This window comes from Lolium rigidum, chromosome 1 (genome assembly GCF_022539505.1).
Source record: "Lolium rigidum isolate FL_2022 chromosome 1, APGP_CSIRO_Lrig_0.1, whole genome shotgun sequence".
Taxonomy (NCBI): Eukaryota; Viridiplantae; Streptophyta; class Magnoliopsida; order Poales; family Poaceae; genus Lolium; species Lolium rigidum.
Window position 1 is genome coordinate 248,634,222 of NC_061508.1, and position 16,383 is coordinate 248,650,604.

The following is a 16,383-nucleotide window of genomic DNA, read 5'->3' on the forward strand; positions in this document are numbered from 1 at the left end:
AATACATATGCTTTAACCAAGTATCACAAAGGGGTACCTCTATGCCGCTTTGTACAAAGGTCTAAGGAGAAAGCTCGCATTTGGATTTCTCGCTTTTGATTATTCTCAACTTAGACATCCATACCGGGACAACATAGACAACGGATAATGGACTCCTCTTTTAATGCTTTAAGCATTCAACAACAATTAATTCTTTTCTCATTAGAGATTTGAGGATGTTTGTCCAAAACTGAAACTTCCACCATGAATCATGGCTTTAGTTAGCGGCCCAATGTTCTTCTCTCACAATATGCATGCTCAAACCATTCAACTCGGTGTAGATCGCCCTTACTTGAGACAAGACGAACATGCATAGCAACTCACATGAAATTCAACAACGAGTTGATGGCGTTCCCCGAGTAAACATGGTTATCGCACAACAAGCAACTTAATAAGAGATAAAGTGCATAATTACATATTCAATACCACAATAGTTTTTAAGCTATTTGTCCCATGAGCTATATATTGCAAAGGTGAATGATGGAATTTTAAAGGTAGCACTCAAGCAATTTACTTTGGAATGGCTGGAAAATACCATGTAGTAGGTAGGTATGGTGGACACAAATGGCATAGTGGTTGGCTCAAGTATTTTGGATGCATGAGAAGTATTCCCTCTCGATACAAGGTTTAGGCTAGCAAGGCTTATTTGAAACAAACACAAGGATGAACAGGTGCAGCAAAACTCACATAAAAGACATATTGAAAGCATTATAAGACTCTACACCGTCTTCCTTGTTGTTCAAACTCAAAACTAGAAATTATCTAGACTTTAGAGAAACCAAATATGCAAACCAAATTTTAGCATGCTCTATGTATTTCTTCATTAATGGGTGCAAAGCATATGATGCAAGAGCTTAAACATGAGCACAACAATTGCCAAGTATCACATTACCCAAGACATTATAGCAATTACTACATGTATCATTTTCCAATTCCAACCATATAACAATTTAACGAAGGAGAAACTTCGCCATGAATACTATGAGTAGAAACCAAGGACATATTTGTCCATATGCTACAGCGGAGTGTGTATCTCTCCCATAAAGTGAATGCTAGGATCCATTTTATTCAAACAAAACAAAAACAAAAACAAACCGACGCTCCAAGAAAAAGCACATAAGATGTGGCCGAATAAAAATGTAGTTTCGGGGAGGAACACGATAATTTGTTGATGAAGAAGGGGATGCCTTGGGCATCCCCAAGCTTAGACGCTTGAGTCTTCTTGATATATGCAGGGGTGAACCACCGGGTGCATCCCCAAGCTTAGAGCTTTCACTCTCCTTGATCATGTTGCATCATACTCCTCTCTTGATCCTTGAAAACTTCCTCCACACCAAACTCGAAACAACTCATTAGAGGGTTAGTGGACAATATAAATTGACATATTCAGAGGTGACACAATCATTCTTAACACTTCTGGACATTGCATAAAGCTACTGGACATTAATGGATCAAAGAAATTCATCCAACATAGCGAAAGAGGCAATGCGAAATAAAAGGCAGAATCTGTCAAAACAGAACAGTCCGTAAAGATGGATTTTATTAGGCCACCAGACTTGCTCAAATGAAAATGCTCAAATTGAATGAAAGTTGCGTACATATCTGAGGATCATGCACGTAAATTGGCATAATTTTCTGAGCTTCCTGCAGGGCAGTGGGCTCAGATTCGTGACAGCAAAGAAATCTGGAACTGCGCAGTAATCCAAATCTAGTACTTACTTTTCTATCAACGGCTTAACTTGGCACAACAAAACTCAAAACTAAGATAAGGAGAGGTTGCTACAGTAGTAAACAACTTCCAAGACACAAATATAAAACAAAGTACTGTAGCAAAATAACACATGGGTTATCTCCCAAGAAGTTCTTTTCTTTATAGCCATTAAGATGGGCTCAGCAGTTTTGATGATGCACTCGCAAGAAATAGTATTTGAAGCAAAAGAGAGCATCAAGAGGCAAATTCAAAACACATTTAAGTCTAACATGCTTCCTATGCATAGGAATCTTGTAAATAAACAAGTTCATGAAGAGCAAAGTAACAAGCATAGGAAGATAAAACAAGTGTAGCTTCAAAAATTTCAGCACATAGAGAGGCATTTTAGTAACATGAAAATTTCTACAACCATATTTTCCTCTCTCATAATAACTTTCAGTAGCATCATGAGCAAACTCAACAATATAACTATCACATAAAGCATTCTTATCATGAGTCTCATGCATAAAATTATTACTCTCCACATAAGCATAATCAATTTTATTAGTTGTAGTGGGAGCAAATTCAACAAAGTAGCTATCATTATTATTCTCATCAAGTGTAGGAGGCATAGTATAATCACAACAAAATTTACTCTCCATAGTAGGTGGCACAAAAAGACCACTATCATTATCATCATCGAAATAGGAGGCAAAGTATCATCAAAGAAAATTTTCTCCTCAATGCTTGGGGGACTAAAAAGATCATGAAAACCAGCTTCCCCAAGCTTAGAACTTTCTATATCATTATCAACAATGGTGTTCAAAGCGTTCATACTAATATTACTACCAGCATGCAAATAAGATTCCATAGGTTTTTTAATTTTCGCATCAAACAATCCATGTTTTAAATCAGGAAATAGAATAAGAAGCTCACTCTTGTACATTATGTCAAACTAGTGAAATAAAAACATGCATGATATTAAGTAAAGTAAAACAAGTAACTAATTTTTTTGTATTTTGATTTAGTGCAGCAAACAAAGTAGTAAATAAAATAAAGCAAGACAAAAACAAAGTAAAGAGATTGAGAAGTGGAGACTCCCCTTGCAGCGTGTCTTGATCTCCCCGACAACGGCGCCGGAAAATATGCTTGATGGCGTGTATTTCACACGTTCGTTGGGCAACCCCAAGAGGAAGGTATGATGAGCACAGCGGCAAGTTTTCCCTCGAGAAAGAAACCAAGGTTTATCGAACCAGGAGGAGCCAAGAAGCACGTTGAAGGTTGATGGCGGCGGGATGTAGTGCGGCGCAACACCGGAGATTCCGGCGCCAACGTGGAACCTGCACAACACAACCAAAGTACTTTGCCCCAACGAAACGAGTGAGGTTGTCAATCTCACCGGCTTGCTGTAACAAAGGATTAACCGTATTGTGTGGAAGATGATTGTTTGCAGAGAAAACAGTAGAAACAAGTATTGCGGTAGATTGTATTTCGGTAAAGAGAATTGGACCGGGGTCCACGGTTCACTAGAGGTGTCTCTCCCATAAGACGAACAGACATGTTGGGTGAACAAATTACGGTTGGGCAATTGACAAATAAAGAGAGCATGACAATGCACATACATATCATGATGAGTATAGTGAGATTTAATTGGGCATTACGACAAAGTACATAGACCGCCATCCAAGCTGCATCTATGCCTAAAAAGTCCACCTTCGAGGTTATCATCCGAACCCCTCCGGTATTAAGTTGCAAACAACGAGACAATTGCATTAAGTATGGTGCGTAATGTAATCAACAACTACATCCTTAGACATAGCATCAATGTTTTATCCCTAGTGGCAACGAGCACAACACAACCTTAGAACTTTACGTCACTTGTCCCGAGTGTCAATGCGGGCATGAACCCACTATCGAGCATAAGTACTCCCTCTTGGAGTTAAAAGCATCTACTTGGCCGGAAGCATCTACTAATAACGGAGAGCATGCAAGATCATAAACAACACATGTATAACTTTGATAATCAACATAACAAGTATTCTCTATTCATCGAATCCCAACAAACGCAACATATAGAATTACATATAGATGATCTTGATCATGATAGGCAGCTCACAAGATCCGACAATGATAGCACAATGGGGAGAAGACAACCATCTAGCTACTGCTATGGACCCATAGTCCAGGGGTAGACTACTCACACATCACACCGGAGGCGACCATGGCGGCGTAGAGTCCTCCGGGAGATGAATCCCCTCTCCGGCGGGGGTGCGGAGGCGATCTCCGAGGATCCCCAGAGATGGGATCGGCGGCGACGGCGTCTCGGTAAGGTTTTCCGTATCGTGGCTCTCGGTGCTGGGGGTTTCGTCACGGAGGCTATTTGTAGGCGGAAGGGCAAGTCAAGAGGCGGCACGGGGGCCCACACCACGGGGCCGCGCGGCCAAGGGGGCCGCGCCGCCCTAGGGTTTGGCCACCCCGTGGCCCCTCTTCGTCTCGTCTTCGGTCTTCTGGAAGCTTCGTGAGAAAATAGGCCTCCGGGCTTTTATTTCGTCCAATTCCGAGAATATTTCTTTACTAGGATTTACTGAAACCAAAAACAGCGAGAAAACGACAAGCGGCACTTCGGCATCTTGTTAATAGGTTAGTTCCAGAAAATGCACGAATATGATATAAAGTGTGCATAAAACATGTAGATAACATCAATAATGTGGCATGGAACACAAGAAATTATCGATACGTTGGAGACGTATCAACCTCGTGTATTACTTGCATGTTTGTACCAAAGATCAGAATATCATCCACATACAAACATAGTATAACACCTTCGCCCCCACCATGGTGATAGTAAACGCACTTGTCAGCCTCATTGACAACAAAGCCTACAGAAGTCAAAGTTACGTCAAACTTCTCATGCCATTGCTTAGGTGCTTGTTTCGAGGCCATATAAAGATTTCAGCAACTTGCACACCTTTCTCTCTGCACCTTTTACTACAAACCCATCAGGCTGATCCATATAGATTTCCTCTTCCAACTCTCCATTAAGGAAAGCTGTCTTTACGTCCATTTGAGAATATGTTTCCTATGAAAGATATGCATAGCATTGCTAGAATTTCTACTGAGATAGTTCCTGAATCTAGTACATCTAATGAGTATCTTGAACAATCACATGAGATTGTTATTGAGAAGGATGACAATGAAGCTCCTAAACGGAGCAAGAGACGGAGGATTGAAAAATCCTTTGGTGATGATTTCATTGTGTACCTTGTGGATGATACTCCCACGTCCATTGCGAGAGGCATATGCATCTCCGGATGCGGATGACTCGGAAAGAAGCTGTCCATAATGAGATGGACTCGATTCTTTCTAATGGAACTTGGGAGTTGTCGAACGACCCCACGGATGCAAGCTCGTAGGCTGCAAATGGGTGTTCAAGAAGAAGCTAAGACCTGATGGTACTATTGAAAAGTACAAGGCGCGGTTGTAGCGAAAGGCTACACACAGAGAGAAGGCGAAGATTACTTCGACACCTATTCACCTGTCGCTAGACTTACCACCATTCGAGTACTACTATCGATGGCTGCCTCCTATGGTCTTATCGTTATTCTCAAAGAATGTTGCATCACGAGATTCCATAATAGTATCAACATGCATATCAGGTACTTCAGATTGAACTACTAAAAATCTATAGCCTACACTTCGCGGAGCATAACCTAGAAAGATACAATCCACTGTCTTTGGTCCGAGTTTGCGCTTCTTAGTAATTGGAATATTGACTTTCGCCAAACATCCCCATGTGCGCAAATACGAAAGTGATGGTTTTCTCCCGGACCACTCCTCGTAAGGGGTTTTATCTTTATTCTTGTTAGGAACTCTATTCGGGACATGACATGAAGTCAACAAAGCCTCCCCCACCATGCCTTTGATAAACCAGCGAGTGGCTAACATGGAATTCACCAAGTCGGTCGGCGTGCGGTTTTTCCTCTCGGCAACCCCGTTTGATTGGGGCGAATAGGGAGGCGTCCTCTCATGAATAATACCATGTTCCTCACAGAATTCATCAAAGATTTTAGGAAAATACTCGCCACCACGATCCGACCTAAGACGCTTGATCTTTCTCTCTAGTTGATTTTCAACTTCGGCCTTATAAATTTTAAAGTAGTCTAAAGCTTCATCTTTAGTTCGCAACAAATAAACATAGCAAAATCTAGTCGCATCATCAATCAATGTCATGAAATATCTCTTTCCACCTTTTGTCAACACACCATTCATCTCGCATAGATCGGAATGTATGAGTTCTAGAGGTGCCAAGTTTCTCTCCTCGGCCGCCTTGTGAGGCTTCCGAGGTTGCTTTGATTGCACACAACTATGGCACTTAGAACCTTTGGCAATGGTGAAATTCGGAATTAAACTTAAACTGGATAGCCGAGACATTAAACCAAAATTAATGTGACATAAACGAGAATGCCAAACACCGGTATCATCACTAACATTGCCACAAATATGGTTCACGGACTTATTGCTTGAAATCGGAAAGCGAAAAACGGAACAAGCCTCCGCACTCATAGCCTTTACCAATAAATTGTCCAAACTTGGAAACAACTACTTTATTCGACTCTAAAACAACCTTAAACACATCTCTCGCATAGAAGGGAGCCGCTAACGAGATTCTTGTTCATAGTAGGGACATGCTTGCACGTTCCTCGACTGCACGATCTTCCCCGAAGTGAACTTCGGATCTACCGTGCCAACACCACGAACGAAGCATGTGACCCATTCCCCATCAAGACGGAAGAATCCCGGGCGACCTGGTAAGAAGTGAACATGGATATGTCAGCACACACATGAACATTAGCACCTGTATCAATCCACCAACATGGAGATTGAAATACCGAAAGAACAAGTAAAGAGATTACCGTACCCATCGGCATTGCTAGCGGTCACCGTGTTGACTTGCCTCGCCTTTTTCTTGCGGTCCTGCCCTCTCGGACGAGTCCTTAGAAAAGTGGCCAGCCTCTCCACAGGTAAAGCAGCTCGGATCTGCTTTGTTTATCATCTTCTTCTTCTTGAAGGTTGTAGTCTTCATAGGCTTATTGAAGGAGGGCTTGTTATTCCCTTTGTTCTTGCTTCGTAGGGTTTCTTACGCACCATGTTGGCGCTAGACTCGACCCTCTCCTTTCTCAGTATTATCCTTAGCCCGAGCTTTCTCCTCAACATCAAGAGACGCTATCGGATTTTCAATCGATATCTCCTTGTCTCTTGTGTTTGAGAGTTGTGGCAAAGTTCCTCCATGAAGGGGGCAACTTAGCGATGATGCATCCAGCCACAAACTTGTCGGGTAAGGCACACTTAAGGAGTTCAAGCTCTTTCGCAATGCACTCGTATCTCATGAGCTTGTTCGACTACGAACGGTTGTTTACCATCCCGATGTCACGGAAGCTCTCCATGATGTACGAGTTCATCGCTCGCATCGGTTGCACCGAATTTAGCATTCGGTGCATCCCGGAGCTCTTTACCATCTGTTATGTGCATGTACACATCACACGGACGATCGACAAGAATACTCGAACGCATCCGACGAAGAGAGTATTGTTTTCCTTGAACTTGTTACGATCTTGGTCAGATATAGTTCCTTCGAGTAAACCATCGATAACGTCGAATATTTTCATATGAGTAAGCCGAGCATGGCCTTAACTTGCCACCTCTTAAAGTGCAAACCGGTGAACTTATCCGGCCTCGGTGCATCAGACAAAACCAGCCATTGTTAACTCGGGAAATTGCCGACAATTAGGTTTTTGGATTGTTGGATAATTAGGCACAATTTCCATGATTAATTCCAGAATATAAAGCATGACGAAAGTAACTACTAACATGTGAAACTCGAACATACTAGATGCAGTTGATCAACATGAACAGTAGCGAGCAAACGGTACAACATCCATCGCTAAACAGATCGAGATATGTCGCACGTACCGATCTGGTGGAGGTGGCGGTGGAGGTGTAGCAGACGATGTCGCAGCAGTAGCGTTGTTGATGACAACGTTGTTGACGACGGGGACGATGGGTCGAAGTAGACAGCGTTGAAGATGACGGTAGGCAGCACCTCCCGACTTGGACGGAAGGCGACCCGTGATGAAGAGCTTGAGCAGTCGCGCAGAGCGCTTCCCAAAAACCTAATTCGCCCTCTCCCGTACAGGATCGCAAGGACGAGCGGTTCCGGAGACCTGCTCTCCCGTTCGCCGATGCACGTCGGCGCGCGGGATGGAGTAGGCTACGATGGCGGCGCAAGCAGAGAGAGGTGGAAACCCTAACTCGTGTATTAGATGATTTCTGCGGTAGCCGGGCAAGAGATTATATAGGCTCGGGAAACCCTAGGCGCCCACGTCGCACGAACGTTTCGAGTCGGTTACAGATAGCCCACGATCCGGGAGCGACCCGAACCGACTAACTGTGACGCGTCCGTCTAGGACTCTGTTCGTTTTCCTGAGGTGCAAAAAGTAAGGAAAGTCTCGGCTCGAGGCTCAATCCACTCAACACGAGCGCGGCGCGCGCGTCGTGTCGAGTCGAGCGAGCGAGGAGGAGGAGGAGCGCGCGCGTGTAGCACTCCTATTCTCACTCACTTACTAGTGGTGGAACAACCCACCTTATAAGGTGGTCTAACTTCCTCCCAACTTTCCATGTAAACTTCCCACCTCTTGCCACTCCCTAGTGAGCTGCCACCAACTTGGGCTCAAACTCACATGGCTGCCACTATGTGGGCTTTGAGATTTATAGGAAAAACTGAAATCTAATTTGGGCCACTAAAAGTGGGCCCAATATTTCAACAGGTGTGTCTACGGTGGCCGTTGGCGCCATGGCTGTAAGGTGGCATGATCCTGTGAGCCCAGATCGAGGACGGTGCCTCTAGCTCTGGGTTCGTCAAGGCCTATTGGGCCGACATGTTTGGAGCAGGCTTGGCTGATGAAGAGTCTATTAGGGTTGTTGTTCCGATGTACATGCTTCTAGATGGAGGTCTCGTGTGGCAGATCGAGGTAAAAAAAACTTGTTTTTGGCGAATGGTTGTAGCGTTTTGAAGGCATCATCAAGGCGAATTCGTCACCTATGGAAAAAAATCCTAGATTCGTGCATCAGAATATGGCGGCGCTCGTATGTCGCCCCTCCATTGGAAACATCATCATTGGAGTTGCGCATCAGTTGGTGGATCCGGTGCATGGACTCAGTGGTGGGTGCACGGTTCCGCTTGATGGCTAGCACAGCCACGATGGTTAGGAGTGATAGTTTGGTTGCGGCAAGACCTTGTTAGTATGCTTCTTGTTTTGGTGTGTTCTGCTCTCGTCTTCCTATTGAACTTCCCCTGATACGAACTCATATCTAATGACTGGCGTCTCTCGAGCAGCAATGATGACCTATGTGAGGCTAACTAGTCACGAAAATCTTCATCGCGGCACTGATCACGCCCCTTTTCTCCTTGGATCTCTCTTCGGGACCAAACCGACCATGGGTCATGCCATCCTGCGTAGGCTTCACGAGGCCGCTATAGTGAGATCTTCTCAAGTGGTCATTTCTTTGGTGAAATCGGCGTCGCAGGCTCATGGAAGAGTGATAATGATGACGTTGGTGAACAAACTCGGCGAGTCTCGCTCCAACAGAAAAATGGTATAGATCAATGTCATTCTCTAGAACGGTGTGCTACACATTGCACACTCAGCACCGGTAATCACACTACTTCCTCCGCGAGATTCAAAATCGAGACGGCTTCGACCGACTCACCGACGCTCCGGGAGCACGAGGCGGCGGCGCTGTGCATGCATGCAGCTGGCGGCCATGGAATTGACATGTTCCGGCGAGGTGAAGTCGGACTGATGGAGCTGATCGATCGAGCGGCTCTGTATTAAACCTGTATCCGCCGTCACATACCCGGCCGTCAATCCATCCATCATGCCCTGGGATCCAGCAGGAGACGTCCACATCTCGTCGGGCCATCCATCACATAAAATATTGCCACTACTCGTCTTAGCACTGGCACATTGCAGCAGGGAGAGAGGGGTATGGGCAGTGTGGGGAAGTGACGGTTTGAATGGACGGATGGATGGACGCATGCATGCAAAGGCCGGCCAGGGAATCATGCCGCTCCAGGGAAAGGGCCGGGTGGACTTTTTACTCATCGGGGTACGGAACACTCATACTTCTTCTCCATTACATGTACACACGGGTCTCCATAATCTATATGGCATTGCCACTTGGCCAGTTGCAAGGATATCATCTACCACTGTCTATATTCATCAGCGTTGTTCAAGTTCAGTAATACGCGCAGCAGCTTAATTAGGTTTCCATGGTTACATGTTTTGTCTGCACTCATGCATGTAGTGTATCGGGATTTATTTCTACTGTCCACCTTGGGGCAGAAAACAATCCACCTTGGAGTAATTTGGACAATGAAAGGAAAAGCTATTATGGTGAAACAAATGTGACATCATCTGTACATTGGTACTCCCACGTAGTTCCTGGAAAAGTATGACCATATGATCATCAAAATGTAAATTATATGCCACAAAAGTTATATCATTGAAAACATCTATTCAACCTAAATCCAATGATATCGTATTCGTGACATCTAGTTCATATTTTTTGGCCAAATTTATGGTCAACCTTTTATCGGTTTTTCTAATTCTCAATCAATCCCTAAATCACAGAATTGCATTGTGATTCGTGCTAGCATGAGTTGCAACTATGCTTGCAACTGAGATTTATCTGGTTGCGCATGAGGTTGCAACTAAGAAAAAAACACCAAAGGTCGAGTGCTCTCCTCCCCGCGAAATTTCCTCTTTACCTATTTTTACTCTCGTTTTGCATGAAAAAAGGTGACAGAACTATGATTTGTAGTCCGTGGCATGTTGCTATTCAACGAATGATCTTACCGCGATGCTTCATAACCCGTGGTGCTAGTTTACTGTACACATATCTTTGTTTCGTGCTTGAATATTTCAAATTTCGATTTTGTTTGAATAAACTCGAACGGAAAAATCCGAAGATTTTACTCTAACCGGATTTTTGTCACCAAGAAAAATGCACTAAATAGCTTAATTTCACTCGGCTGGGAATTAGTCACATGATTAAACCGGTACGTAGGTATTAGTACACACCCATATGGTGACTAATCAAAGAAATATTTGATGCTCAAATGTGAGAACACGGTTAGACCAAACATCTATATTTTTAATTATCTTTCTATGATATCGTAGTCGATGCTTTTGGCCATATTCGGTCAACATACTTCATAATCCATGAACAACAACTTTTCCCTCCAAACTATGTTTGATTTCCTCCAAATTGCGTTCTCTAGCACCGTTGTGGTTTTAGTACTTTCTAATCTTGGAGAGGCGGTCGGAGAGGGGAAGTGGATGAATGTGTGATTTGTGAATGTAGTGCGATATGGGATCTCTAGTATTGAAGAGGCCTATTGGCGAGGAGCATCCAAGGAGCCAAGGAAAAGAGAGCTAGTGTAAGGAGGCGGATTCGATGATGATGCCAACAAATGGCAACAAAGAAGATAATACATGCCTTTTTGGATCACGGGATTGAGAAACGGACATATAGATAAACACAAAAAAATGACATGAATGGAATTGCAAAAAAATTGGAGGGATGGTGTTTTTGATAGGAAATACACAGGAAAAGTGCATCGATTGTATCCGACGCAAATGCAATTTAAGACAAGAGATTTAGTGGAATTCCTGTAGAGTTGGTGTATGGATGCAACCCTTGATAATCTTGGTGGTGCCATTCATTTGGTCAAAAGGATTTTCATACAAAATGTCTATGAATTGGAATTAGTGCAGTGAAATATAAACTATGAAAGATCCTTCAGCTAGTAAGGGCGTAAGAGTTTCGGGTTTTAGTGACGACGTAGAAGATGACAGTCACATCAAGCACATACCTAGGACTTTAGGAGGTGGTGACCCAAATAATAAGGCACAACTATATGCATAGCCAACGTCGATTAGCGCCCTGTGCTGCAAGAATATATGCACTATCAACAAACAAGAGTGTATGCGTACATACGGTTGCTAAGTTGTCATCCTGTACTATTAATGCGGTACTTATTTGTGTGCCCAACTACAATTTTTCTTTTAATTTATTTCAGATATGAAAAATATGAATTTTGAGCTCCAGTGTGTACAAATATGCTTCATATTTAATGTGGTGATGTGGGCTTTCTTTACTAATTTACTCACTATTTTATGTCTGCCAAGTCTTTCTGCTCTAAACAAAATCCACTGCCATCAGGAAGCGTAAATATGTTGGTGCAATTTTATCCATGTAAATTTAGTACTCTATCAGTTTTCAGTAGATCATAGTACATCTTCTAAAACGCAATCAATTTCTGAAGTGAGCATAAATTGACAATGCCATCTATCCATGACAACCAGCTAGCACTTAGGAACAACATTACTTTTTCAAGCGGAAAACAGTGGACAAGGATATGCCAAGCATGCATGCCAAATGAACCAGAATGATACAAATACAATACATTGATTTCAACAAATTAAGGTTCTGATACACTAGCACTGGTACACATGATCGATCTACTGATACACAATACGAACTTACAGCATTACAGAAACTAGGCATAGTCTGATCCAGTGATACACCATACGACAAGCTAATAATTAACCCACAAATTACTACGGAGCTTAGCTAGCAGTTCAGTACTTCGGTAGTGAAGTATTCTGTACTACCAGATAATCGGAGAGCAATAGGTAATCGACACTTGCTACAGCATAATGATCGATACTGCTACTTAACTAACGACACATGCATAGTGATAACTGATAATCGCATGATGCATGGTTAGCAAACGATGACTGTCATGCATGCGTACTGATCTAGAAGTTCCAGCCGGAGCCATCAAGCTGGCCTGGCCCCACGGCCATCTGGGCCGGCGCGCGGCCGACGGCGCCCTCCAGCTTCATCTCGTAGCCGGAGGACGGCCAGTACTGGAAGGCCCCTCCTCCCATGCCGAGCGGGGACACCCCGGACTGCAGGCCGCCAGAGAAGAATGTCGGCAGCTGGAAGTTGTTGTTGTCCGGCGCCGTGCGGGCGCTCTGGAAGAAGGCCAGCGGCGGCTCGAAGGCGATCGGAGCCGGGTCGTACTGCCCGATGCCGAGGAGGGTGGCATCCGTCTGGGCGTGGTTGGAGAAGCAGGGCACGAGCTCACGGCAGTTGGCCGCCGCGCTGTTGTTGCTGTTGTTGTTGGTGGCGCCGTAGGAGCTGCTCTCGCCGTCGGCGGCGGCGGCAGCGTGCGCCACGGCAAAAAGCGAGCTGGTATCCTGGAGCTGGTGGCGCGGCGCGGACGAGGCGGAGGTGCCGCCCCCACAGCCCATGGAGACGGAGGTGGAGTCGGAGAAGCAGGAGGTGTCGCCGGCGCCGCTGCTCAGGCCGTAGCGGGACTTGCGTGGCGGGGGCACCGTGCCCGGCTTCACGAAGATCTTCGCGATCACCCACTCGTCCTGGATACATCAACATAGTTTGTGTGAGCTGTTTGATGCTACTAGGTGCCATTAGTTGGTCATCACCATGTCGTTGAATCCTACGACCACGAACACTACTCTCAGGTGTGTGTTCCTGTTTCATATTCTGAAAGGGAACATATTTCAAAATTACTTTTATCTGCGTGGAAAAACAGTTATAATGATTTAAGCCAGTTCTTTTCAGAAATCCATTTGTCTATTTACTCGTGAGAAAGAAAAAAGTACTTTCTCAACTCAGTGCCTATAAGATACACTAGCTAGGCTTTTTTAGTTTTCACGGTAAAAAGTAAGAAAGAGATCACTACTATTTGATACAAGAAATGGATCTTCGCAGTATCAGATCCATAAAAACGCAGTAAAAAAAAACCTCAAACAAGGCATGCATTTACGCATCCGGAGGAATATGGTAGCTTGTGCATGCGCATGCATGATGCAGTCACAACAGGCATCGAAAAGATTCGTATCCCGCTGCAGCCAATCTTTCCCTGCACTTAAACCCCCAGCTTACCATATCCACGCATGTAATCTGCACTGCAGCAGGCACACGTACGCAGACTGCTGCTCTACTCTACTGGTAGCCATGACTTCACACTAGAAGAAGTATATACTCATTGCAATCTGCCCTAAAACCTCCCCGTGACTTGCCCCATTGCATCATCGCCACTAGTACTTCCACAGGTTAAAAGTTGCAAGAACTAGTCGGCATTGGTAAGGAAATCCAATATACTGCTACCAAATCAGTAAAAAAAAAGAAGCAAGGCGATCTAAAATGCAGAGCGATGCAGAAGCAAGGGAAGGGAAGTGGTAAGAACTGAGTTACCCTTGTGGTGTTGTTGGAGAAGAACTGGTAGGCGAAGGTGCCCTCGAGGCGGAACTCGTGCATGACCCACTGGGTCTTCTGCCCCTTGGGGGCGCGGCCGCGGTAGAAGACGAGCGTCTTCTTCATCCCGACGAGGGCGCCGCTGCGGCCGCTCCGGATCTCGCGGTCCTTGCCCGTGGCCTTCCAGTAGCCGGCGCCCGTGGCGCGGTTGGTGCGCAGGCCCGTGGGGTACTTGCGGTCGCGGAGGCTGTAGAAGTACCACTCCTTCTCCGCCGTGGCCCGGCACGCCTTGTCCTGCAGCTCCCACGGCTCGCACTTGTTGAGGTCGATCTCCGTGATGGCGCGCGCGCCGGAGAAGCCGTGGTCCAGCACCTTGCGGAGGAGGTAGTAGCTGATGAGCTCCTCGTCCGTCGGGTGGAACCGGAACCCCGGCGGCAGGTCACCGCCGGATCCGGCTCCTCCTCCGCCGTCCAGCAGCATGCCCAGCGAGCCGTAGCGATCCATCCCGCCGCCGGCCGCGCCCTCCGTTGGTCGCGCTGATCTGCAGACAAACGTGTGCATACATACACCATTAATGCCGAAAGCTACACAAAGAACGAACTGAGCTGAGAACTGGATGCATGATGGAGCCGCACGCGCAAGAGCCAAAGGAATGGAATGGAAGGATCAGTACTGGGATGAGTGTTACCTGTGGGTGGTGAGGGATGTGATCGGAGCGCAAGTGGTGGAGTGGGCTCTGGGCTGTCTCGGCGATGGAAGAGCGGAGGGGCTTGTTTTATACTGCCGGTGGCCGCGTGGTTGGGGGAGGTGGGTGAGGCGGAGTAAATGGGGGATTCGACGAATCGGGGAGGTGTCAGTGGCAGAGGCCGCCTGCGGAGGCGGGCCCCGGCGGGGCGCCGGTTGCTTCTTCGCGGGAGAAGTGCTGGTGGCGGAGCACTGTGGGACTGATGGAGCTGAAGCTGAGATCAGATGAGACGACGAGGTGAGAGTGAGATGAGATGATCAGGGACAGGGAGATGCAGTTGCGAGCTCCATCGATTGCTTCCTGCGCTCCATCATATGCTCATGCGTCTCCCTCGGTCTCTCGGAGCTCGGCAGGCGCCTGATCTGCTTGTGCGCCGTGCTCCAAATTGGCACGAGGTGCCTAGATAGGGGAACGGATTCTCTGCGGTAGACCCTGCACCGTAATGCTAAACCCTAGTAAAACACTGAATTCAAGTTTGTCAGTTTTAGAGATCCCAGCCCTCCAAACTAACACCGACACTTAGACATTCCAGCGGGCCGACCCATTTGAGCCACGAAATGTATCTGTTTTGGACCTTTTGGAAAAAAGCAACATGTCTATCCGTCGTCTGTTTGGGACGGGGGTGCATTTTTTTCAATTAATATACATATATTAAAAAAATTAACATACTGGGCAAAAACGAAAAAAGACATAAAATATACTAAAACCCTAGAACTAGGGTTTGCGTTGGCGTCGTCATCGCATCGCCATCTATCTTGATGAAGATCGGCGGCGACCATGGCTGGTGACGTAGGCGCCAAAGGCTAGTTCGTTGCCTGCTGCGGCAACATCGCAGTAGGTGCACAGGTGCACGCGTTGGAGCAGGAGCATGCGCAGGTGCAAGAGTAACCGGCGACATGGTAGGCCTCCCATGCGCCAGCGCGGAGTCCCGTAGGGCCACAGTGAGGCCGTCCCATTTGGCCAAGTCCTCGTGCTCGGACTAGGCTATGGCGAACCAAGGGGATTCGTCGTCGTCCTGTTCGGGAGGCTACAGGGGCTCCTCCTTCATGACAGCTCCCACTCGTACGCGATGAAGACGATGTAGATGGTTGTGTCACAGCGGGGCTCCTTGCTAAGCACGTTGTCGACACCCACCAGCGGCTCCTCGTCCATGCCGCTTTTATCCTTCTCGCACTTCCCGCTCGGGAAACGTGCACCACTCCCTCGAGTTTGGGGCATAGGTTGGGGCCTTGATACATGTAAAAATGTATCCATGAACTTTTGTATATCTAATATGATACTCTATGATATATAATGTGTGGAAAGTGGTGACATATTGAATTGAATTTACGTGATGTGTGAGGTTTCCTAGTTGTTTTATATTAAATTATGGGGATTTGCAACAAAGTATCCTAGCCAATCGAAGTTCGGAAACTTTTTCAAAGTTTAGTTCTTTCAAGAAAACTGCAACTTGAGCGGTTCTGTCAATTTCGGTGTACGAACCGATGATGTCGGCTCACCCGCCAAAAACTTCCAGCGATCCGAATGTGTTTTGGTTTGTGCCGAAAGGTTGAACAGAACA

At 45.9% G+C, this 16,383-nt stretch overlaps 1 protein-coding gene across 1 annotated transcript; it reads right to left on the minus strand.

Annotated features, from left to right (window-relative positions):
- Positions 1–12,612: 12,612 nt before the first annotated feature.
- LOC124683476 (protein CUP-SHAPED COTYLEDON 1-like) lies at positions 12,613–14,581 on the minus strand. The gene is made up of 2 exons (XM_047217980.1): positions 14,078–14,581; positions 12,613–13,236 (listed from the first exon to the last, which is right to left on the minus strand). Exons 1-2 carry the CDS (start codon positions 14,579–14,581, stop codon positions 12,613–12,615), a joined length of 1,128 nt encoding a protein of 375 aa, XP_047073936.1.
- Between the last annotated feature and the right edge of the window lie 1,802 nt (positions 14,582–16,383).

Coding starts and splice junctions, on each gene's coding strand:
- LOC124683476 (XM_047217980.1), bottom strand. CDS start 14,581: ATGGATCGCTACGGCTCGCTGGGCATGCTGCTGGACGGCGGAGGAGGA. Junction 13,237..14,077: donor TCTCCAACAACACCACAAGG/GTAACTCAGTTC, acceptor TGATGTATCCAG/GACGAGTGGGTGATCGCGAA.